We start from the raw sequence: 24,153 nt of genomic DNA, 5'->3' as shown, positions 1-24,153 counted from the left end.
TGGGCCAGGCTGCAACACACTCCTGAGTCATTTGCCACAGGGCTCCCTGAGAGAATTCCCTTCCCTTGACAGACAGGAGTTCAGGTGCAGGTGGGCCAGAAAGGAAACGTGCCTTACATCCACGTTAATGCGGTAACGTTAGCAAAATGCCAACGAAGACCTGCACATATGCCAAAGGACATGGAAGGCAAGGTCTGTGCATGCACACAAGGGGTGAAAGGTAAAAGGAGTGAGGTCACTTTAACAGGTCCGGTGTGGCCACAAATAGAGGCAAAGTGACCTTCCTTAAGTCACTCAGTGCAGGTTAGCACAGAAATCCAGGCCAGAGCTTGGGATCTGCCTACCCCTCCCCTGGCCCCGGCGTCCAGTTGTCCACACGGTTCCGAGGGATAAGAAATCCCATTAACAAATATGACAGCTCTGCAGCGACGGGAATGTAGCAGAATTTCTGAGCAGGCACGAGGATTTAGTTAATTCCCTCCCCCAGTATAGAAGTAGCTGTGCCTGCCGTGGAAGGAAGCACGGGGAGGGAGGGAGGGAGGGAGAGAGACCTTTGCAAGGGCGACCAACAGCTTTCGGAATTCTCCAGATGTGTCAGAGATGATGTCCTTCTCCAGATCGGTCTTGTACACTGAGAAAACAACATATCAGGCTGGATGTCTCCCGCTGGCACACCCAAGCACCCACTACAACCCTCCTCTGTCGCCTACCAAGCTTCAAAGAGCAAGCATTGTTGTGTTAGTTTGGAAATAGCCCTGTGCCTGAGTCCCCAAGCGAGAAAGAAGTCTCTACTCCCGTGAGATCAAAGCTAGGGTGACTGTCAGTTCTCACAGACAAATACGCCTAAGTCAAACCCAGGAGTCCTCAGGCTCCCTTTAATCAGCAAACTCATTCCTAACTAAAACATTGTTCCTCGAGCTGGTAGGAAGGCTCAGTAAATAAAAGCGCTTACAGCTACATCTGGTGACCCAAGTTCTAGCCACCAGACCCCTCACAGTAGAAGGCTAGAATCAGCAGTCTTGGGGGCTGTCCTCTGACCTCCATTACTGTGCCTAATGTGCTAAGTGTGCGCTTGAAATCCAAGTGCTGGGGAGGCAGAGGCAGGGGCATCCCTGGGTTCATCGGCTAGCTGGTCTGGACTAGTTGGTAAACTCCAGGTTTAGTGAGAAACTTGTCAAAATGAAAGGTGGATGGCTCCTGGGAACAACACCTGAGGTTGACCCTTATCTTCATATTCAGGAAGGAAAGCATGCTTGCAAGCACGCAGGCCTGCCCCGGGCTGAGAGGGTGGAGCTCAGAAACAGGCTACTCACTTTCCTTATACACTCGGTTAATCTCCTGCAGCTCCTGGTTGGTTCTTGAGCAGATGATCTCGATGAGGGAGTCCTCATCAGTCCCCAGGCCCTGTGAAGCAAGAAGCTCAGGCATGAGCAGCCTTCCTCACCTCAGCCCACTTCTCAGACTCCGTCCCATAAGCCGAAAACAGATGGCTCCATTAGGGACATCCCTCCTGAGCAGTCTGTGCTCTGCTCCTCAAGCACTTGATAAAGCTGCTTTTTTTCTTTTTTTCTGTCACATCACCAGATCCCAAGATGGTGTAAGCAGCATATCTATGTTCTACTGTGTTTTTTAAAAATGAATGAGAAGGGACAGCCTTAGCGTATTCCCTCGGTGCAGGAGGAGGCCGTGGGACTCCGGCTTGCTATTTGTTTCTATCACGGCCACCCACTATTTTTAATAACCAGGAAATGGTTGTCTCCATTGAACGAGAAATGCCGTGTGGCCACTGTCGGCAGCTGCCACAGATTAGAACATCTACTTAGCAGAAAGGTGCTAGTTAAGATAAAAATTCGCCTCTCTTCTTTGAAATGCAAAAATGGCTTAATGTTTTAAGAAAAAAAATGCCTCCTGTTACTCCCACTTTTGCTTGATTACTCTGCACTTTTTGGGTATTTAGGAAGAGGAAATAACAACGGTGACAATTAAGCCGAGAAGCTGCACTTTATTAGGATATGAGAGTTTAATGAGTGGGATGTTTGAATTTAATATATACACTTCTGAGCGCGCTGGAGAGCTTGAAAGGACTCAATGAAACATGGATTTCAAAGCTGGCTTCCTGATCAAAGTCAAGACTTAATAACCAGGGTCTTCTAGCACATGTCTTCACGAAGATAGAGGTGCCACTTTGAACTAAGCAGAATTACAACTGTTTAAAATGTAAATCAATTATAAGGTGCGAATACAATAAGAAAGGTACTTATCCCCAGGAAAGTGTGCTGGCTGTTAATTAAACTTATTAGAGAGTGTACGCCCCTTTAAAATGTGTCTTCTATAATCTAAGCTATGCCCCGGGGTTAATAGTTAATTTCAAATCTTAATCTTAATCTAATCTTCGACTCTTCTCCCCCGGATTTTAATCATGGTTTTCCACAGGTTCCAGGGAAACCCCCAAGTTCTTCCCTTTTTATTGAAAGGTCCACGCAGCTCTGAATCTCTGAAGGGACGTGCTGAGATGGCCACGGAGTGTCTTTATTTCCAGGGAGATGCAGTATTTTCAAAGATGACAGAAATGAAGTCTAACTTGTGTGCCGGGAGAAATGTCGGGTCCTGACACCGAGGGAAAGTGAGCTGGGCGTAGTATCTCCCCTTCCATTACCCACAGTTCTAATAGGGTTTTATCTACGCTTACAAAGGTGACCTTGGCAATTTCTGAAACTTAGCCCAAGCTTTCCACAGCTTACGCATAATTCTTATCACAGGACCAACCTCTCCTGTGGCATGTGGCAAAACACTGCCACTAGTATTGCCCGACGTGAAAACGGGTTTTCTTTCTTTCTTTTTTTTTTTTTTTTTTTGAAAGCATCATTTTAGTAAATGTCACTTGAAGATCTGTGTGCTTCGCAGAAGGGTCACTCGACCGTGATAGCTAATGGAAGAGCTGGCGTCGGGTCAAAGATGGTTCAGTTAAAGCACCTTTCATTGGCTCCAGCTACTTGGATTAGTGGAATGACTGACAGCTTCCACAGGTCTGCTTTAAGTCAATAATACCTGACCATAGATACCAGTAAAATCACATGAATCCCAACTAAGTGGATTCTTGACAAAAATAAGATGAACTGATCCAAGTGTTGATAGTTAAAGAAACCTGGGGAAAGATTGGCTTACACATGACCCTAATGGCTCAAAGACTTGGCAATCTCAGGAATGCTACCATTCAAAGCTGTTGTGGGCATGGAACTACACTTTCCCTCCCTTCCTCCCTTCCTCCCTTCCTCCCTTCCTGCCTCCCTCCCTCCCTCCCTTCCTCCCTTCCTCCCTTCCTCCCTCCCTCCCTCCCTCCCTTCCTTCCTCCCTCCCTTCCTCCCTCCCTTCCTTCTTCCCTCCCTCCCTCCCTCCCTCCCTTCCTCCCTTCCTCCCTTCCTCCCTCCCTCCCTTCCTTCCTCCCTCCCTTCCTCCCTTCCTCCCTTCCTCCCTTCCTCCCTCCCTTCCTCCCTTCCTCCCTCCCTCCCTTCCTTTCTTCCTTCCTTCCTTCCTTCCTTCCTTCTGTCCTTCCTTCTTCCTTCCTTCCTTTCTAGACAAGGTCTCATGTATCCTAGCCTGGCCTTAAACTCCCAATATAGCCAAGGATCATCTGATTTCTCTGCCTTCACCCTGGAGTGCTGGGGTTATTAGCATGCACCCGAGCCTGGCGTGTATGGCACTCTTCTCATGGCATCTCCTCTGTAGTACAGCCTAGGGTGCCACTCGAGCTATGCTGATGAATGAGAGGGAAAGGGGTGGGATTTAAAAAACCCTACAATGGCTCTGAGCCATCAAGTCCAGGGTTCTGGTGATACTGTATGTGTGACGGGCCCTCGTTCCCAGTGTGTTCTCCAGCCTGTTCTCCAGAAACGATGACAACCCAACAGGGTGACACACACAGCCTCCCCTCATTGAAGATGCCTTACCAAGATGGACCGGCAGAGGGCAGCCTCGGATTATCCAACACGTCACAAGCACGCAGGAAAGGGGCCCTGCGCTCCGTTGTGTCAGACATTTGTACATCTCTTATATTCAAGTAATATTGTGTGGCTTAGGTGAGCGCAAACTCCAAGGGCGTTTCTAAACTAGAATGTACTTATTTAGCCTCAAATCCCACGTTCGAAGTAACTTTGCAAAATCAAAACTTGGGTAACAATATTATGTCCTGCAGAAACTTCCCATTGGATCCAGGTGCCATTGCCAACCTCACCTGCACTGCATTGCTGGGTTCTGGACCAAATGTAAATGTCGGCTACTGCAGCAATGGGTGGGGGGCGGGGGGAAAGTGAGAGGAAGCAGCAGCCAGGAGGGCATGGGCGGAATCTGCAAGCTTCCTGAACAAAGGCTGTTTCACTTTCTCCTTAATACCATGTACATCCTCCTTAAAGAGGAAATGCAATCTGTAATCAAGGAAGCAGTTTTCCCAAAAGGCATTCCAATCGCCCAGGTGCCAAGTCTGAGCAGCTGCTAACTGACTTCTCAGCATCAGGAAATTTCTTTGCAGTCGTTAAAAAAAAGAGAGAGCGAGAAAGATTGAAATATTTTTGGTTCAAATCCTGACAACTTATAGCATTGGAGGGGAAATGACTTCAAATAAGAATCCAACATGACTGACAATCACCCAGTTACACTCAAAAGGCTGTGATTCAGACACTAATGGGCAGGTTGACAGGTGGCACCCCACGTGTTTACCTTCATGGAGGCTTTGAGCTCAGAGGCATCGTACTGAGCAGGTGTCTTCAACAGGCCTAACATCACGGTCTCCAGGTGACCAGACAAGGCCGACTTCATCGCCGATGGCAGTTCCTGCAAAAGGGAGATGTCTAAGAGTCACTTGGAACCAGCATCCACTCTAGAGCCAGCAAGACAGAAAAACGATGGCTTTATCTAAAAAGCAGGCTGTGAGTCTTTGACCATCCTGTGGTCTGGGGAGGACTTCCTCCTCGACATTCTCTTCATCAGACCCGGAGTGCAGAAACCGAATGATAACGAGACCCATTCACATCCAGGCTGATCACAGAAACCAATGGAGCTGACAGCTCCGGAGAGGAGAGCTGAGAGCAAGGTCTCACGGAGACGGAGAGACTTTCCAAGGTCAAGCTGAAAAGAAGTGAGGTAGAAAGGCCAGCAGAGTCCCCCAGGTCTGCTGAGGTCCAAGGGAAGGCATTTGTGGGATGTCCTAGCAGGGCCGGGAGGTGGCGCTGAACCTTCCCTGTGTAAAACACTGAACCTCACTGATCCACCTCCGCCTCCAAGTCAGGGTGGTAATGAATGTGATGTGAACGCCAGCCCCGCAGAGTCCCCTCTCGCCTTCCTGTTGAATGGTATTTCTTAGGGATGCCACTATCATCATGAGCACACTATTTTAATAAAGGCAGAGATCTGAGGCAGCACTCACAAATATAGACAGATGTCCCTAATTCAGGGTGACTCTTAAAGATACTTCCTTGGGGACTGGACTCTCACCAACCATGGGAAAGGACTAGGACGCAGCTGCACTGAACTGAATTGCATTTGTTTTCATGTGGAGAGAGAGAGAGAGAGAGAGAGAGAGAGAGAGAGAGAGAGAGAGAGAGAGAAGGTGCACACGTATGTAAAGGTCACAGGACAAGCTTAGGTGCCATTCCTCAGGTGTCCTCCACTTTCTGTTTGAGATAAGGTCTCTCATTGGCCTGAAACTTGGCCATGTACGCTGTCTGGTCAGCAATCTCTGAGGATCCACGTGATATACAGCCTGCTTCAGAGACAGTCTTCTAGAACACCATGTGTCAAGAACATCAGACCTGATGCGGCTCTGAGGAAGCTTTGGGACCAGCCCATTCACCTTCTTCCTCTGGCTTCTGATGCCCTAAACATGCATGGGAGGTAGGAGGGTCTTTCTAAAATAACACATACCAATTAGAACATCAGCTTTCTAAATTAGAACCCTGAGGTTAAGTGATTCCCAACTTAGTCTATCCTTGACACTTCCCTACCGCCATCTCAGCTCTAACCTCAGTGGACATCTGGGCACCTACTGGATTTTTCCACTTTGACCTGTGTTGATCAGAATGTCCAACATAGGACTCAGCACACATAAAAATCCCAGAAGGGATTAATAAAAGAATGATTTTCTCTGTACAGAGAAACCTCATGTCTAGGACTTTTTTTAAATATGCAAAACGCAAAATCCAAACTTCCTCTCTGTGGTCTGTTTGTACTACCTGTGCCAGGGTCTGCAGCTCACCGCCTGGGCAGGGTCCCTCTGTGCCTCTAGACCAGTGGTTCTCAACCTTCCTGATGCTGCAACCCTTTAATGGAGTTCTTCATGTCAGAAATGCCGTGGTGATCCCAAGCCACAAAAGTATTTTTGTTGCTACTCCACAACTGTAATTTTGCTACTGCTATGAATCATAATGTAAATGTCTGTTTTCCGATGGTCTTAGGTGACCCCTGAAAGAGATCATGACCCACAGATTGAGAGCCACTGCTCTAGACTGTACCTTGACAAACAATAAACTACCTCAAGCAGTTGTGGCATCTTCCTGTGATAGATAATCACTCCGGGCCATCAAGACTCATCAGGGCAGTCGTCTGTCCTTAACACTTGGTAATGCCTGTGTATTTGCTGACCCTTCTCATGATTCTGATAATATGTTTAATCTAACAGGCTATGAAGGATCTGTGGAGATCAAGCTCTGTGTGCACACACAGTTCCAAGACCACACTGAATGAGCAGTTATTTCCTACAGTCCAGAATAGTGGATCTCCTGTTCCAACAGGAACTTGGCTCTCTTGGGTCTCAGATCCTCTGGGAAAGCTAGGGACATAAAGCCCTCCCTTCTGTGCCTCACTGCAGAAGATTAATACACCGTGTTTAGTGAAAGGAGAACTGTAACGTGTGTGGGGTGAAGGAAGCTAGCTGCTTTCCTACTTCTATCCTTTCCAACAGCTTCAGAGCTCGGAGGATGGAGCCGCAGCCAGGCTTGACCTGCAACTCCCAGGACCTGGTGGTCATGTCAACTCCTGGAACATACAGTGTCTCCCAGTATTCTTTCAGATCACCTCTACTGTGGCTGGAAGTGAAAGCCTCAAGTCAGATGGGAGCTGCGTGAGGCTACTCTTATGGCACTGTCCAAATATAAATCAAAAGCTTTTAACAGCAAAAAGTTAAAAATTAAGTAGCACATCTTTAAAAATAAAATTTCTTAATGCTGTGTGAGAAACTCAGATGAACTTAGCCTTAGCTTTAGCCACTGGTGGATGAGCAAAGAAAACACACATTCAAAACTCCTTAAATAGCAGAAGGGAAGTATACTGAAGATAGTGGGCTGGAACATAGCACTTCAGCCGTGTGTATGTGTGTGTGTGTGTGTGTGTATGTGTGTGCGCGCGCGCGCATGCGTTCATGTGCACGTGCATGTTTACATGTGGAGGTCAGAAGTTGATTTGTTTCTTTCCTCACTTGAGCTCCATCTAATAATCTAATATTTGAGACAGGGTCTCTCATGGAACTCAGAGCTCTCTGAATCAGCTAGACTGACTGCCCAGGGAGCCCCCAGAATCTTGCCTACAGTCCCCAGCACTGGGGTTCCAATGGTAAGCCAGTGAATTTAGCTCTTATAACATGGATGCTGGGGATTGAACTCAGATTCTCATGCTTGTGTGACAAGCACTTTACCAACCAAGCTGTCTCCCCAGCCCCTCAGTGTGAATCAGAAGCACATGTTGGGATTCACGCCCAGTGGAAGAAACCATCCTAAAATTAAGTTCACAACATCTGACGAAGAAGCCTGAGGAGCCATGAGAGGGAGTTGCCACCTAAGCACAGTGTCCGACACAGAGTCAGCAGGTAACTAGTGGGACCATTACTGCTCTTCTTGTGGTCTATTCCAGTATGTCTCCCTCACGTGCTCCCTCACGTGCTCCAGGATGTTCCAGCTCCCACATGTATACCTATGTAAGTAGCAACCTCACAAAGGGGAACCTTGGACCTCCAAGGGTTCTAGAAGGATCTTTTTAGTTAAAGAAGAGCCACAATTCACAAAAAGGAAAAGTAATGTTGGACAGGGGTGGGGTTGGGGAATGGCGTAGCAGGTAATGGTGCTAGATGTGAAAAAGCCAGATGTGGCAGGACACATCTGTATCCCTAGCTTTTCTGTGACAGAAAGTGAGGACAGGAGAATCATCTGGACGCTTTAGAATCATCTGCCTGCCACCCTACGGTATGCAGGGCAACACAAACAAGGGACACACACAAACACACACACACATACACACAGACACACACACATACACACACATGCGCACACACATGCACACTCACACACACACACATAAACACATACACACAGACACACACACATGCACGCACACACACATGCACTCACACACACACGCACACACACATACACACAGACACACACACAGACACACAGACACACACACATGCACACACACACAGACACACAGACACACGCACGAACACACACACACACACACACACACACACACACACTCACTCATTAGGAACAGAACAGGCGATATCTGAGGACACTGACTCAGCAACGCTTGCCCTCCACCCTAAGGTTCCAGTACCTTTTTGGTCCTCCTCTGGTAGGCGAAGGCAATGTCCTGCCTCTGTGCATTGCTGCGGTTAGTCAGAATGTTGACAATGGTGACCTCGTCCACGCCTGTGGGGAATCAAGTCGTGAAGAGTTACCCCACCACACACTTTAGGCGACTTTCACACAGTGGAATCCATATACTCTCTTCCAAACCCAACGCTAGAATGTCGTGACTGGCTCATCCCTCTTCCTGACCATACCCAGACGCCTTCATTACCTTCTTCCCCAGAAAGCCTTGGACCTTGGGCCTCAACCCTTTAAATATTTGCACTTCAAAAGCTATTTTATCCATGAATCGATTTCCAAAATCAACAGTGGGAGGTAAATGTGTGGGACCCTGGCAGTCAGACGGAAGGAACAACAAAGATTTAGGGGGATTTTAAATGAAGGTCCCCAAATTGCCACTTAACTGGAGAATTAAGAGACAGACTCCAAAATGAATTAATAGAGACAATTATTTATATTTATTGCAAGATTATTACTGTATAAGTGGCTAGGTATAATTTTTATAATTATACCAGCTGTCATGACAAATGAGTCAGGTTTAATATGGCAGTTATATTTTAATAGCTAATTGATTAATAGAACCACACTTATTGAAGACGAGATTGTCTCACAAGGAAAAGTACACATCCTGCGCTTTCAATCTTCAATAGGTGACTTTAATAATCAATTTTACAACTGTATTAAAAAAGAATAAGTGTTTTAATCTAAATTAAATCTAAATTGGGAGTTTCGAAGTGCCACCCAAATGTTTCAGTCCCCATTTTAATTGGAACATGTGTATTTACAAAGATAAGCAAGGTCCATGGTATCTGAAAGTTTCCAATTTTGTATCAGAAATATTCCTCACACGTCATTTAACTCGTGAAAGCTCAGATTTGAGGATTTGGGCAGCAAGAGAGCTTTCCGCTGCCTGACTATGAACTTTGTTTAATAAGAAGAAAAGTCTTTTCCATGGCTGGAGTTGGGGGTAATTTCCCAAGTTTCTAAGCACACAAGGTCACTTACAGACTGCACCTATCTTGTCTTACAGAAAGTCAGAGGCTTCCCAAAGCACTTGGAGCCCAGAGCTATGCTGTTTGGGAGCAAAACAGTGAACAGTTGGACAGGGGAAGCATCCTGATGCTTCACGTGCATTAGAAAGGTAGAATTTCTGGGTATAAAAAGGAAGATGGTTTAAAGTGTGTATGTGCTCATTTCCAAGTGAGGTTACACCAATGAACGTATTGATATTGATATGCTAACAGATGTCTACAGCTTCAGCTTAGATTTTAGAGTAGCCAGTGTAAACACAGAAACCCTATTGCTAAACCCTGGGTCAGGTCTGTGGATGCTGACGTCGCCCTTGTATGTCCAATAGAGGGCGATAAAACGCCTTTTGTCCACACGATGGGATACTATACTGTGTATATGGTCATTTTAAATAGAGCACGGAAGTGTTCACTGATTTGGGGAGAATGCTCAACATACAAACAGAAAAAGCATGGGTTGTAAACCAAAGCGCTCAGTATAATCTGATGTCTACTTATTCTTTTTTTTTTTTTTTGGTTTGTTTTCTTTGATTTTTCAGTTTTTGGTTTTTGCTTTTGCAACAGGGTTTCACCTAGGTGGCCTCAAATCCATAGCCCCACTTAGGTGAGCTTCGTAAAAACTTATCACACAGACTCAAGCCACTGCTCTAAGCAGCAGTCGACCTGAGGACAGTCTTTGGATTGACAGCTGGGCTCCGGTGGTGACTTTGGGGGACTGGGTTTTCACTGTATCTTTCGAGCATCAGTTTCGAGCTTTGAATCCAAACCCACAGAGCCCGCCCTGCTCTCCTCCTCTCTGCGGGTAAAAACCCTTAGCCTGCTCTGGATTCCTGCATCCCTTGGAAAATCCCTGTCTCCGCTGTCCTGCGGCAAGGAGCCAAGAACCACTTGGGACAGGATGCTGACTCACAACACCAGAGACGCACTGACTGCACAGAGAGTGGATTTCGTCTGTTGGTGAGGGCTCAAGAGGCCTGGGCGGGAGCTGTCTGGTTGGAGAGAAAAGGAAAATTGCCTTATCTAGTTGGGTGGGGCGGGGATGGGACTACAGCTCGGGTTGCTGGATATCTGGATATCTTTGGCTTAGAAGAAACCATCTGTCTTCACAACAGGGTCTGTGGTGGTGCCCGAGAGCACTGGGCCAAGGAACCAGGGTTACTGGGATAGTTATTATTCCTGACTTGGCAGGATCTAAAATCACCTAGGAGACAAACTTCTAGGCATGACCGTGAGGGGTTATCTAGGTAAGGAGGACTGAAGTGGAAAAACCCATTGTGAGTGTGGGCAGCACCATCCCTGTGGGGCGGGGTTCCAGGACTACACACCCTGGAGAAAGTGAGGTGAGCACCAGTCTTCACCTCTGTGCTGTGGCTGCTTCACATTCCTGCCGTCATGGCTTCACCACCATGATGTACTATGCTCGCCGACTGTGAGCCAAAACAAACGCTCTCCCCCTTAAACTGCTTGTGTTTAGCATTTTGACCCAGGGACGAGAAATCGACCAATGCAGGAGGTCTCTGCGTACACACAGGAGGTGATATTCTGGAAGGTACCTGAGACTGTATGACCTTGGGGCACCCTGCTTTTCTCCCTGCACATGGCTTTCCCAGCTATAAAACAGGAACCATTGTAAGACTCATTTTGCTAGGACATAAAATCAGGCTGACTGAATGATAGGTGGTAAGCCCCTCCCTCGGCTTCTCAGCCCTAGACCCAGCCCTTGGTCAACTATTAGCCTATGAAAACACCGGGTAAAGAGGAGACCAGGCCATGTTTGCTCACAGCTTTCATGAGATTAACAGTACCGTTTCAAGGTAAACTATGGAAGCTCCCAGAGAGCTGATGTGACAGAAATTGTGTACACAGAGTAGGGGCTGAGGAGCATCTGGCCTCTGACGGGTGTGGTACGGTTGAGGGACAGGGACCCAGTTCAAGACAGCCTAGCTCAGCTAAGTCCCAAGAAGGCATTTTAACCCAGAGATCAAACTTCTATTCCCATTCTGTTCTGATGTCACGTCAGCTAAATTTCTTAGATAAGATATAAGGCCTAAGGTTTTCTTTGTTATCAGCAAGGAAGAATGCATTAGTAATCTAGAAACCCAGGCTTGGAGAAATAGCTCAGTAGGGAGAATGGTTGTCTCGTATGCAAGAAGGCCTGAGTTTGGAACCTAGCCCCACATAAGCTGGGCGTCATGGTGCATCCCTGTAATCCAAGCAGTTGGGAGGTGGAAGCCAAAGGATGGGAAATTTAAAGTCATCCTTGGGTACATAGCAAGTTCTGCAATACGAGAGACCCTGACTAAAAAAAAAAAAAAAAAAGCCCTTCTAATTCTCCGAGAATAATCTGGTAGGTTTGTAAATTCCCATATAGAACCTGTAGGAAAGCACAACGAAGTAAATCTAGTCATAGACGGAGTCACGCGTGTGGAGTATGGGCACCTTTCTGTGCCCTGGTACTCACTGCATCTGCCCCAGGGAACAGGAAAGGAGGAAAAGCTGAACAGTTGCAACAGAAACCCACAGGCTCGCCCTTCACTCAGCTCACAGGGCAGATGCCAATAAGAATCTGGTTTCTTCCAAAGTTCATGGGTGAAACTGGTTTTTGGATCTCCTCGGTAGAAAGAAGAAAGGGCTGAGGAGGGGCAGCCAATGAAGCCAGAATGAAGGGGCCCTGGGGACTCCTTCCCCTGTGCTTTACACCTGGTTCCTACACAGCTATGCAGACAATGTTCTTAGACAGGAAAGCTGTGCTCAGGACTTAAAGCAGCTGCTAGAGGATCACCAGGGTCTGACTCTGAGAACAGCTGTCAGACGAGGGCTGGTTCGCAGTGACCCTGAACCTCAAGAGAGAGAGGCCTCTGCAAAGGAAAGAGTGGACAGTGTCCCTTCTAGCAGAACAAGATGGCCCTGGGCCAATGAGTTACGAAGGACTTTTTCATGGGGTGTGCCCCACAGAGGCAGGGTTTTCTTTTCCTGCCACCCAAATCTTACAAGAAAGAGGTTCTGCTCCCCAGCCAGTGTGCCTCCTGGGACTCTCAAGAGAATGTATCCCTTTAATTGCTGCTCACGACTGCTTGCATTCACCTGCAGGTGTGCAAACGAAACCAAAATGCCTTGTCTTGGCTCACTTCTCTGGTGCACAGGGGGGCGGTTTTGCAGCGTTGCTGGAAATCTTAGGTGGTTCTATTTTAAAATGTAAGAGAAAAGAAGTGCAGAAGCTCGCTTCTGTAGTTGGGCTTGCTCAGGAAGAGGAGGGGGGCGGGGGGGCTCGCCCTTCCGGAGAACACAAATACTGCTCAAATCAAAACTGGCAATAATAGAGCAACCAGCCCTCCCCTCTGCAGACGCCAGAGTTGCTCAGATTCACTGGCACCAGCACTAACTCCAGGGCCGTGCCGTTGCTAATTACCATCTATTTCATGGAGTTGAGATTCATCCTTTTCTAATTTAGCTGACTTTCCTTTCTAGTTATTTGGACCCATATGGTAAACCATCCCCAGCTGTGTTGAACACTCCACAGTATATATTTAACCCAAGGCCAATCTAGACCCAGAGACTCCTATGGATCACGTCTCAGAAACCTCTTGTTAATTAAGCAATATTACTACTTTTGCGTGACTTAACTCAGCTTCTAACTCAGCATAAATTAACGTAAGGTATTGCACGGTCCACCTCGGGCCAGAGAGTAAACACAAAGCAACCATGCACTGGGTTTAGGTGATGCAAGGAGACATGTTCACTATCCCTCCGACTAGAAACAAAGTTGGCTCACAAGCGTGAACTCAATTCAGCTGGCGAAAGTGAAGCAAGGCTCACAGGGACTATTCACTTTTCTGGCAACACCCAGACTCTGTAACGAACCTTTGCTCCCTGTCCCAGAAGTGCTTCTGTACTCCCTCTGTGCTCTAACATCTGGACTACTTCTGAATACTATGTGGGCTTTCTATCTCCTCACATGATCTCATGGTCCTGGGCATTCATAAAAGGTTAAGAAATAAAAGCCACATAAGAAGAGACAGATCTAGAGGTTAGCAAGTATGAAGTGTGACAAGAACTAGAACGGAGGCATGAAGTGGGAACCCAGGAGGCACGGAAGTGATAGGCCCTACACAGCTGTAGACACAGGGAGTCGTGGGGAGACAGGGGGAAGGCGATCAGAAACTTGGGCTAGCCTGAGCCACACTGCAAGACCATGACTAGGGGGAGGGAAAGGAGGGTGTTAGAATAGAGCTATACTTGGCAACGGTTAGGGACTCAGGGATAAAAAAAAAAAATCACACACCCATGGAATAGCAAAGGCAGAGGCACCGTCTGCTTAGCAGTGGTCCTCAACCTTACTGATACTGCAGCCCTTTAACACAGGCTGGGGACCCCCAGCCAACAGAATTATCTCATTGCTACTTTATAACTGTAATTTGCTACCGTTATGAATTATAATGTAAATATCTGATACTCGGATATCTGATATGGGACCCCTCTTACAGGTTGAGAACCACTGGCTTAGGGAACCGCACGGACCAGGAGATGGAGACGGAAGACGAAGAGGCAGGGAAGCCCGGTTTCAGAGAGAATCACCATGATGCCCAAAGGCAAGCTCTCACAGGTGCTGGGAGAAGGATTGGAGAGGTGCTGCCAGGCAGTGCCAGCTCTCTGCCCACTCTGCCCCTCTGGGGAACTGTCCTGGAGTCAAGCTTCCTCTCACACCCAGTGCACAGATTCCACAGCAATTATTCAGTTGCAGGCAGCGGGCTCCCAGCTCCTGCCTTCCTCACTCTGACTAGCCTGCTAGAGCCCAGCCCATCTCCTCTGCCTCAGATGCAAGGTCACAGGGAACAGGCTGCCATCCTTCAGGCCTTGGTTGATGTTTCTGTGGACACTCAGGGTTTACCAGTTTCCTTTGATGTCAAGATAAAGCCAGCTCCTGACCTGGGGTGAAGGTGCTTGGGAGTGCCTCAGTCACTCAAGATTCCTGTCAGCTCATTACCTAAGTGGTGCTACTTATCTGAAATATCAGGGGTATGCATTTTTAAAAAGAATTATTTATTTATTTTATGTACGTAAGTGCACTGTAGCTGTCACAGACACACCAGAAGAGGGCATCGGATCCCATTACAGATGGGTGTGAGCCACCATGTGGTTGCTGGGACTTGAACTCAGGACCTCTAGAAGAGCAGTCAGTGCTCGTAACCACTGAGCCATCTCTCCAGCCCCCAGGGGCATGTTTTTAATGAACTTGCCCTCCCTGTCTAGAAAGGCAATACATAACCATCAGGGACAATTTGGCAGACAAAGAAACAGCATATATATTGAAAGCACAAGAATCAATAATTCATATTTTCATAATTCAATTACCAATGCCCTTGATATTTTTTCATTTTCGAGTAAAAATTTGTAACTGTCATAATAACATATGATATACCCTATTTTATTTGTCATTTTTTTTCTGCAGAACCGACAAGCTTAAGGTGAATAAATGTTAAAATGAGCATATTAAACTACCGATATGAATAGATAAATATCTGTAAAACAGTACATGTTAAATCTTTTATTGTAAAGAGCAAGAGAAAACTGTTCCTCCCTAAAACTGCCAGGCACAAAAAGTAAATGCCAACATGGAGCTGATGGTGGGGTTTGGGTGGGATGAAAAGAAAAGGACACAGATGCCCGCACTAATGCTGGACCACAACTGTGGTGGATATCCGATGGCAGCAGGATCAGGCTGTGCACTAGCTTTCAAGACAAAGGAATGAATCTAATCCTAACAGCTGGGTTGCTGTATCGCAGAACTATGTCCAACTCCAAGTATGAACCAAGGCCAACGGACATGAAGCATGTTAACTAGCTAGCACTCAGTTGTGTCATATGTAAATTGGGAATGACACAACATGCCATCCGAAATCAGTCTGCAGGTCAGCTAAGCAGGAAGCGTCAGAACCGCTCAATGCAGTGGCTGCTCGTGAAGAGCACTTAATAAATATTGGTGAAGACGACCAAGATGATGATGGTGGTGATGTCAGCCACTCCTGCCCACACAGAAATGTGGGGCACACGGCTTAGCCCTCAGGATTTTCTTGGCTTGTGGAACAACAGTGTTTTTCTGCTGACTCAGGGAGGACCCGGAAGTATTTTTATTAATGTGTGAACTCTGTGGCCAGAGTTCATCTGTGCAATCTTTACATCCCAGTAAGCTAAGTGCTTTCTCACGCAGGGATAAAAAGCACCCTTTGTGCTAAGCTTGTAAAAGACACCATCTTTGTCAAATGACTTGCAGGGTATTTTCTGCAAAGGCATGTGGAGAAACCACAGAATCTAGGCGTGCCCAGTTGTGAAAGAGGAATTGTTTAAAGAAAGTAGATCATATGTAGAGTGTATGTGTGTGGGGTTGTGGGGATTGTGGGTGTATATTTTAAAGTAGCAATTATTTCAGATATTTATTTCTCTGTGTGTGTGAGACACATACACACACACACACACGCACACACACACACACACACACACACACACACAGACTGTGGTGTCTGAAAATACTCTGGATCTGGAATCACAGGTGGTTGGGACTGGGCTACATTATGAGTTTAAGGCCACCCTGACAAGGAGAAGCCTTGACAAGGCGCATGGCCTACCTTTGGTCTTGATTGCTGTTTCAATGTTCAAAGCATCCCTCTCAGCGTCGAAGTTGGTGTAGGGTTTGACCGACCCATAGGCACTTGGGGGTGTAGAATGCTGAGACAAGAACACAAATACAATCAAATAACACCCTGCGCACCCTCTCATTGAGAGAACATGTCTGAAACCCGATTCTGTACTCCCATTCCTCTTCATAATTCTACCGTCTTTCATGCTAAGTAAAGAGGTGTCAACAGACCATCACACACCAGTTCTCTTTTTTAAATATATATATATATATATATATATATATATATATATATATATATATATATATATATATATGAAGGTTCATTTTGATACTGGGAATGCAGCTCAGTAGCCGGAATGCTTGCATAGCATAACTAAGCCCTGACTCCCATCTCCTGGCACCACATAAACTGGGCTCGGTAGCCCACACCTATAATCCTAACACTCTGGAGGTAGAGACAGGAGGATCAGAAGTTCAAAGGCATCCTGTGCCACATTATGAGTTTGAGGCCAGCCTGGGCTGCATGAGACTATATCCAAAAGAAGGAGGAGGAGGGGGGAGAAGAGGAGGAGGAGGAGGAAGGAAGAAGAACAAGAACAAGAAGAACAATAGAGAACGAAGAAAAAACTTTGTTTCTACAAGAGTTGTCCTTCAAAGGCTCCACCAGCTTAGAGCATGCTGTGCCTCTACCCTGTGTCTTATATGCAGTGGGCACTTCAGAGCAGAGAGCACTAAGCTGGAGGTCTGAGACAAGAATCTATTCAAGTTTCTGAAGAGAAAGAAAGTGGTCTAGCAAGAATTTGAACTTAGTTAAAACTGTGGAAATGCCTGAAAGATGAGTGGGTACTGCCGAGTGTTCACTACAGGCCTGTGCTGCCCAGATCCCCGCTCTTTAAACAGTGAATGAGGAAGTGGGGATGTGGGCAGAGCGTGTGTGCCAACTGCCTGAGTTTGACTCCCAGCAGTGTATGAACAGGGAATGGTAGTTCCAGCACTGGGGAGTAGAAGCAGATGAATCAGAAGTTCAAAGTTATTCTTGGCTCCATGGCAAGTTTCAGGTTAGCCTGGGATACATGAGGCCCTGACCCCTAAATAAAAACCAACAGACAAGCAGTGCTCATCCTCGTGCTCTCGGAGCTGTGGAAGGGATGGACGTCCTCAGCACTGTGCTGTGAGTACCTTGTGACTCCAAGGTGCCTGCCACATCCTCCTTACTGTGACAAGTTCCTCTTCCTCTCTGTTCTACCTCAGTGCTTCCCTCTGCCCTCTCCAGGATGCCCCCTGCCTACTGCCCTGCTGGCATTTTCCTTATTGTCTTATAAATAGTCCTTCCTTTTTGGAAGCCTGTCGGAGATGACCACTTTCCTGGGCTGATAGATGGGAATCTCTGCCCACTCCCCAAGCTAATGGCTCACCTCTCTTCTACTCATTTGGCATCCCCCCCCCTCCTTTGAAATGTTCCTGCATAGATAACTTGCCCCCAAAGGAAGGGCAGATAGTGAGTTTGAGTGATATGGCTTTGACTGATGGGTGGTCCTGAAGCAGCCAACGCTGATGAATCCCCTACACAGTGGCTCTTCATCCTTTAACGCTCCAATGCCTGGTACGCACAACAAGTGATGCTGCCACGTGATGATCAGAGCAGCTCTTATAAACAGTCAGCTGACAGCAGGGACCTCCGAGCCAGCCCAGCACCCACACCATTGGGTTCTTGGTGATGAAATGACACATGGAAGCAACCGAGGACGTACACTCCCAGGCGTCCCTTGGGATTAGCTGAAACTCTTTAAATTCAGCCTCAGACACCTGCTAACTGGGGCCAAATGGTAAATCTGGTTCATATTGTGTTCTGAAACAACACAAATGCATTAGCAAAGTTGGCCCTGGCCTCATTTCACCACTTCTAGACACCATGCCCAGCCCCACAGCATAACATTACTATCTACAATTCACTGTAGCAGGATTTTAGCAAACCATTGCACATGGCAGGAATCTGGAGTGATGGCACCGAGGCTTTGAAGGAGCCAGTGATTGTTGTCTGGGATTTTATGAGGTTATTCTTTTGAAGGATTCTCAGAGCCTTTGAGGCAAGCCTGTCAAAGAGGACGTCTCCTCATGGCCAAGGATTATTTGGTGATAGGTCTTTCCAGACAGCCTCTAGATTAGATAAGTTTTGGTATTCAGAAACTGATTTGCTAAAGGTGCCGTTTTTGGCTAACAATAAAAAGAGTTTCTAGGAAGCTGCCGGGGGTGGGGGGCTCAGTCCTTTAGAGGCTGATCCCCTGCTGCTAAGAGGCCTAAATCCGTACTGCACTGGCTCTCTTTCCTTCAATTGATCAGTTGATCAATTGTCCTAAGTGACCCAGAACACCAACAGCTCACACTAAAAAAAAACCAAACCAACCAACCAACCAACCAAACAAACAAACAAAAACTGAGGTAATTGAGTTAAAAAAATAATGTCTCCTAGTATTTTAAGTAAGTTTCCATTTTTGTGGTTGGTCCTCTCCATAGCTCTCCTGGGCATGTGGCCTATGGGTTGGACACCAGTGGCTCAGGCAGGGGAATGCTCTGAGAAGATGATGACGTGAAAGACATTTCAAGCAAAGTGCTTTCTGAAAATGTTCTTGTTCTTAACAGGGCCACCAGTAACAAGGGCATTGTTACTGACAAGGGCAGGCAGCTGGCTGTGCACCACTTGGCTTCACTGCTCAGAGGCTGTGCTGTCGCCATATCACTGAGTGGGAGAAAGGCGTGTGTGGCTGTGTGGTAGCTCTAGAAGCATAAAGAAATGAATAGCCAAATGTCTTTAAAACTCACCTGTCTGAAGTTAAGTTATTAGGTAAAAGTGATTCTTCCCTTAAAATATTGGGCAATACAGGACATTTTTATACTTTAGCTGGGTTAGTCCCATCTCTCCACAGAGGGAAACACATGTTTCTAGGGCAGAGTAACTTCCAGTGATGACTGAAGAGCTCTCTCACAAAACTTTTTAAAAAGGGCTTCATATAGTCCAAGCTAATCTCAAACTTGCTAGATAGCCAAGAATGACTTAGAATTTTTAATCCTCCTGCCTCCATGTCCCAAAAGCTGAGATTCTAGATGTGTGCTACCACTCCTGATTTATACAGTGGTGTGGATGGAGCCTATGGCTTCACACAAGCTATGCATGTACACTACCAGCCTGGCCATAGCCATAGCCACCTCTCATGAAACTTGATACCAAGAGCAATCTCACTATCAAAAGCATTGCATAAAATCCACTGGAGAAACAAATTACATAACAGCAAGACTTGTCTAGGCCCTAACAGCAGGCCATGTTCCAAGAAGAGGAAAGATTTAAATGAGGGAACAACAAAGGCCTTACTAGTCCACACAGTCTGTGTTTGAACAGGCCCATTCATTTGCACATTATGAGAGCAGGTGCCACAGACGACACAGAGGATCTTGTACATAAGACCCAAGTTGTCACCTGTCTTTTGAGTGGTTCTACAAAAGACAAATTTTAATCCTGAGATTCCCCGACAGACAAAAGAAAAACCAGATCAAACAACAAAGCCCTATGATTAATTACATAATTCATTTCTACTAAAAATATACATTCTGGTTTATTTTGGAAAAAAGATTTCCCAGGTGCTAGGTTAAAAACAGAAAAGCTGAGGCTTCTGAGGCCCACTCTAATGAACTATCGTAGTTGATGGTTGCTTTGAGAGAGAGTCGCTTTTCCTTGGGGATGTGGCCATGGTAGTTTCCGTAGTCCAATAGACGATGACCCAGGAACATATGAGTAGCACTGACTGAACTCAGTGAGATAATAATAATAATAATAATAATAATAATAATAATAATCCATTTGCCTAGAAGAATATTGCAGATAGTCTAAGAAAAAGACATGAGAATTGCTTTTTGACATGGTTGAAGCTTATGATAAATAAAACCTCAAGGGTTGACTTTAAAAACTAGCACGTCGGGGTTGGGGATTTAGTTCAGTGGTAGAGCGCTTGCCTAGGAAGCGCAAGGCCCTCAGTTCGGTCCCCAGCTCCGAAAAAAAGAACCAAAAAAAAAAAAAAAAAAAACAAAAACAAAAAACTAGCACATCACCAAAGCAAAATTACCACTCATGTAGTAAGCCCAGCAAAACACAGTTCCAGCCATTTCCTTGCAAAGACGCTGTCCAAGTCGCATTCAATGCCAAAAAAGGTTTTAGCACCATGACATTTATTTCAAATGAAACTGCTAGGAACAGTAAAGCAATGAGGGGCCCAGGCACTGGGAGACACCTAATAATGGCTGAATTATGGCCCCACTTTCTTTGTGTATACAGTGAGATCGTAACACAGTTCAACAGATGTCCAATTTGCAAAATCACACAAAGTGAGAGATTAGATACTTACATCACCCTCCAAGCTGAGCTTGCACAGGATTTCGTGGACAGTAGACATTTTGAAAAAAAGCTGAAAAAAAGATAACACAAAGGTTTTTTTTTTTTATTAAAAAAAGAAAAAGCCTTCTTTCCCCTGAAGCACGGCAATTCATCACACTAATGTCTTCTTGGACCATTGCATCTGAGGCTGTTAAAGCAAGTACTTTTTTCAAGCAGGCAATTCTCTATCTTACTATTGAGGAAATTAAAGCTTAGAGACGGGTGCCTTAGGTTGGGGATGGATTACTAAGCTGGTCTGTCTCTTGCTCTGGTTAAACAGGACCTGGCAGATTCTGGTCTGCGAATGCAAAACCTAAAAGCTTCCTGTGGTAAACACCACTCATTCAAACAGAGAACGTGTTCTTCCATCAAAAGCGATAATGCACATTGAAACTGCCATGACTTGCGTGTTGCTCCCAAGTGACTTCATATTGTAAGAAAGGCAAGAACTGGGCACAGCAGTGGCTCCATGTTGGCCTGATCCCAAACAGAACCTATTAATATTAGCCACACAACCATTTCTTCCAGTGATACTGAAAAGATTCAGGGGTTAGGCCATGGGTTCATCCATAGCACGCTCACCTAATAAGCACAAGACCTTAGTTTGATCCCCAGAACCCATATGAAAAAATCCAGGAATCTTGAAACTCTGGAAGATGGGTGGATCTCTAGAGCTCCATGGCCAGTCAGCCCAACTTCAAAGCTCAAGCCAAAGAGAGATGAGAGTTCTTGGCTCAAAAAGCAAGGTGGATTCCGCCTGAGGAGAAATGACTCTTGATGGTGACCTCTGGCCTCCACACACAAGTGCATCCGGGCACACAAAATGCACATGCACAAATACACACATAAAGAGGTTATTAAACTGTTCTTAGTGCAAACAGACCAACTTTCTGATATGACCACATCTCATAGAGGGCTGATCTCGCAGTTAAGATTTAGAATGATTGCAATGTCGTCATCGTCCACTGAATACATTTTATCAGTCGGGACTGCCGTACTGACGAAAGGCCTTTCCCTATTTGTAGAGGAAGTTCTTGGGACTGATAGCCCCACATGCCCAGCCCCTACCACCGAAATTGATTACTACTGAGACGAGTCATTCTGCATAATCACCCCCCAAAAAGAAACAGCCACGTCACCGAAAGGTTGCCAACAGTGTTGGCACCAGCAGTTGCCTTGGTACTTGTGGGAATTATAAGCTCTCTATTCTGGTTCAGGGAACTTGCTTTGCTTAAAACTTTGTTTTCTTAAAACTGCTTTGAAGACAATATATGACCTAGCATTTGCCAGATTATAGGGGCATTCTGAACCAAGCGAATTCTAGGCTGTGTGAGGTGGGGAGAGAAAAATTAACCTTTATTTGTGGCCAAGATGTACTTCCTCTCTCCTTTCTCTCTCCTTCCTCTGAAGCCTTTTACACCTGACAAAAAGGAAGCTCAGAATTCTAGAAAGCCACAGTCCAACCTCAGCCCCAAAGCCTTTCCAACACCTATACCGACTAATTAACAGCTTCCTTAGCAGACCACCCTTGCATGAGTGAGGGGCCTCCTCCACCTCAGCTGTCCAGGCGATTTCAGCTACACAGCACAGCGAGTTTCCATTGAATCGTTCTTCCAAACTGTCTGCCCAGCTCTGAGTGCTGCTCCTCGGATGGCTGCCCACATGGAGCCCTCCCCCAAGTGCCCTGCAGATCTGATGTAATACTTTGCACTCTCCATTCCTGTTAATTCTTCCCCCACAACCCGACTCCTTGAGAGGAAGCCCCACGAATCTTGCTCTCTGTGTCAGCCTTTATAATCGTCCGTTCTCTCATCAAGTTGCTTCTCCCTGCTGCTGCCAACTCAACCTCCCCCATCTGATCTCGTCAGATAGTTAGAAATCAAGGCCGATGCTTCCTCTAACTCCAGCAGAGATGCCTCCTGAGATCAGCACCGGGAGCCAGCTGCACCTCTCTCTAGCCATTCCCCTGAAAGATTCAGTACTCCAAAAAGTGTTGCTTGCCTTGGCTTTGCCTGTAGCAAATTGGTTTGCTTTCTCTCCGGCTCCTGTCACGCCCACCCCTGTCCACTCCCCTTTACTACAGGGTGTCCTGGGGCTGGAGAGATGTTCAGTGGATAAAGTACTGACCACACAGGTCTAAGGCCCAGAGTTCAGATCCCTAGCAACCACCTACAACCCAGGTGGATAGGACAGTCCACCTGTGATCCCAGTGTTCCAGAGGCAAGGACAGGAGATCTCTAGAGGAAGATGGCTCACTAGTCCAGCTAAATGAGAGAGCCCCTTTGTGCTGAGATTTGAAGTTTGGTCCTCATTGCGTATTAAGTATTCTTTACTATTAAGCCGTCTCTCCAGCCTCCAAACATGACCTTAAGGGAAGTTTTTAAACATGTCACATTTAAGGGTTGGGGATTTAGCTCAGCGGTAGAGCGCTTGCCTAGCGAGCGCAAGGCCCTGGGTTCGGTCCCCAGCTCCGAAAAAAAAGAAAAAAAAAATGTCACATTTATATCACAACCATTCTGCACCAAAAAAAAAAAAAAAAAATCCAAAAATATTATAACAACCCTAAAGTCACAGAGACTGACAAGCAATATGTAAGTGCCTATACCCATAAATATTTCCTATCTCATGCAAGTTTAATGGCAACCCTATTTTAGCTTAGAAATAAAATACGGCCTTTGCCCCTTCACTTCATCTGCAGGCTGTGCAGTTTCTCAGAAGGGAGAGTTGCTAGAAGGAACAGTGGGCTTTGCTTCTCACTATGGTTGTTAAAACTTTAGTTTGATTATTGAGACTGGGGTCAGTGTACTGCAACTCACGAGGTCAGAGAAGGCCTTTGCAGTGCCAGTAAAGTGTCTAGGTTATGGTCAGGTCAACCACAAACTCGGGATAAACATGCACTGACACGGCACTAAAGAGATGGAGAATTCTCAACCTCACCTTCCCACCCATCATGGAAAATGTCCGCTGTTGAACTTGAGTAGATTACCTCTGGATGTTTCTAGGAGGGATTTCCTAGAGTAGGGTCATTAGAATGGGAAGACCCATCTTAAATGGGAATGGTACTATGTCATGAGCTTCTGTCATGGACTACACAAAAAAACAAACAAACAAACAAAACCCGAAGACAGTACCCAAAGGACCAGCATTCATCTCTCTCTCCTTTCAGCCTGCACACGCAAGGTGACCAGTGGCCTCCTCAAGCTCCTGCCTTCGTGCCTTCCCAGCTGTTAGTGTATCTACTTCTACTGTGAGTGGGAATAAGCCCCTCCTCCTTCAAGTAGTATTTAGTCACAAGAACCAGAAAAGTTAGGAATAAACCACTGGTAGGAGAGACCCTTAAGAGACTAGCTGTGATCCGCAGAAGAGCAGGGACCTTTGAATCCTCTGCCTTTGCCCTGTAGCCCCCACTAGCTCTTCAATGGAGCTTTAACT

General features: G+C 46.3%; 1 protein-coding gene and 1 long non-coding RNA gene across 2 annotated transcripts in view; one reads left to right on the top strand and one right to left on the bottom strand.

The window, feature by feature from the left end:
• Anxa2 (annexin A2) overlaps window positions 1-24,153 on the bottom strand; it is a 36,392-nt gene that overhangs the window by 6,150 nt on the left and 6,089 nt on the right. The window contains 6 exon segments of the mRNA NM_019905.1: window positions 552-631; window positions 1,314-1,404; window positions 4,714-4,827; window positions 8,599-8,693; window positions 16,285-16,384; window positions 20,693-20,752. Of these exon segments, the coding sequence (NP_063970.1) occupies window positions 552-631; window positions 1,314-1,404; window positions 4,714-4,827; window positions 8,599-8,693; window positions 16,285-16,384; window positions 20,693-20,740 (528 nt within the window). The 5' untranslated portion in view covers window positions 20,741-20,752.
• LOC148004225 (uncharacterized) lies at window positions 8,050-15,193 on the top strand. The gene is made up of 4 exons (XR_015627812.1): window positions 8,050-8,225; window positions 10,201-10,618; window positions 14,146-14,250; window positions 15,111-15,193. It is a non-coding gene; the product is annotated as an uncharacterized LOC148004225 (long non-coding RNA).

The sequence above is a fragment of the Rattus norvegicus genome, chromosome 8, assembly GCF_021556685.1.
Source record: "Rattus norvegicus strain SHRSP/BbbUtx chromosome 8, alternate assembly SHRSP_T2T, whole genome shotgun sequence".
Taxonomy (NCBI): domain Eukaryota; kingdom Metazoa; phylum Chordata; class Mammalia; order Rodentia; family Muridae; genus Rattus; species Rattus norvegicus.
The sequence above is the reverse complement of the archived record's forward strand: the minus strand, read 5'-3'. Positions and strand labels throughout refer to the sequence as shown.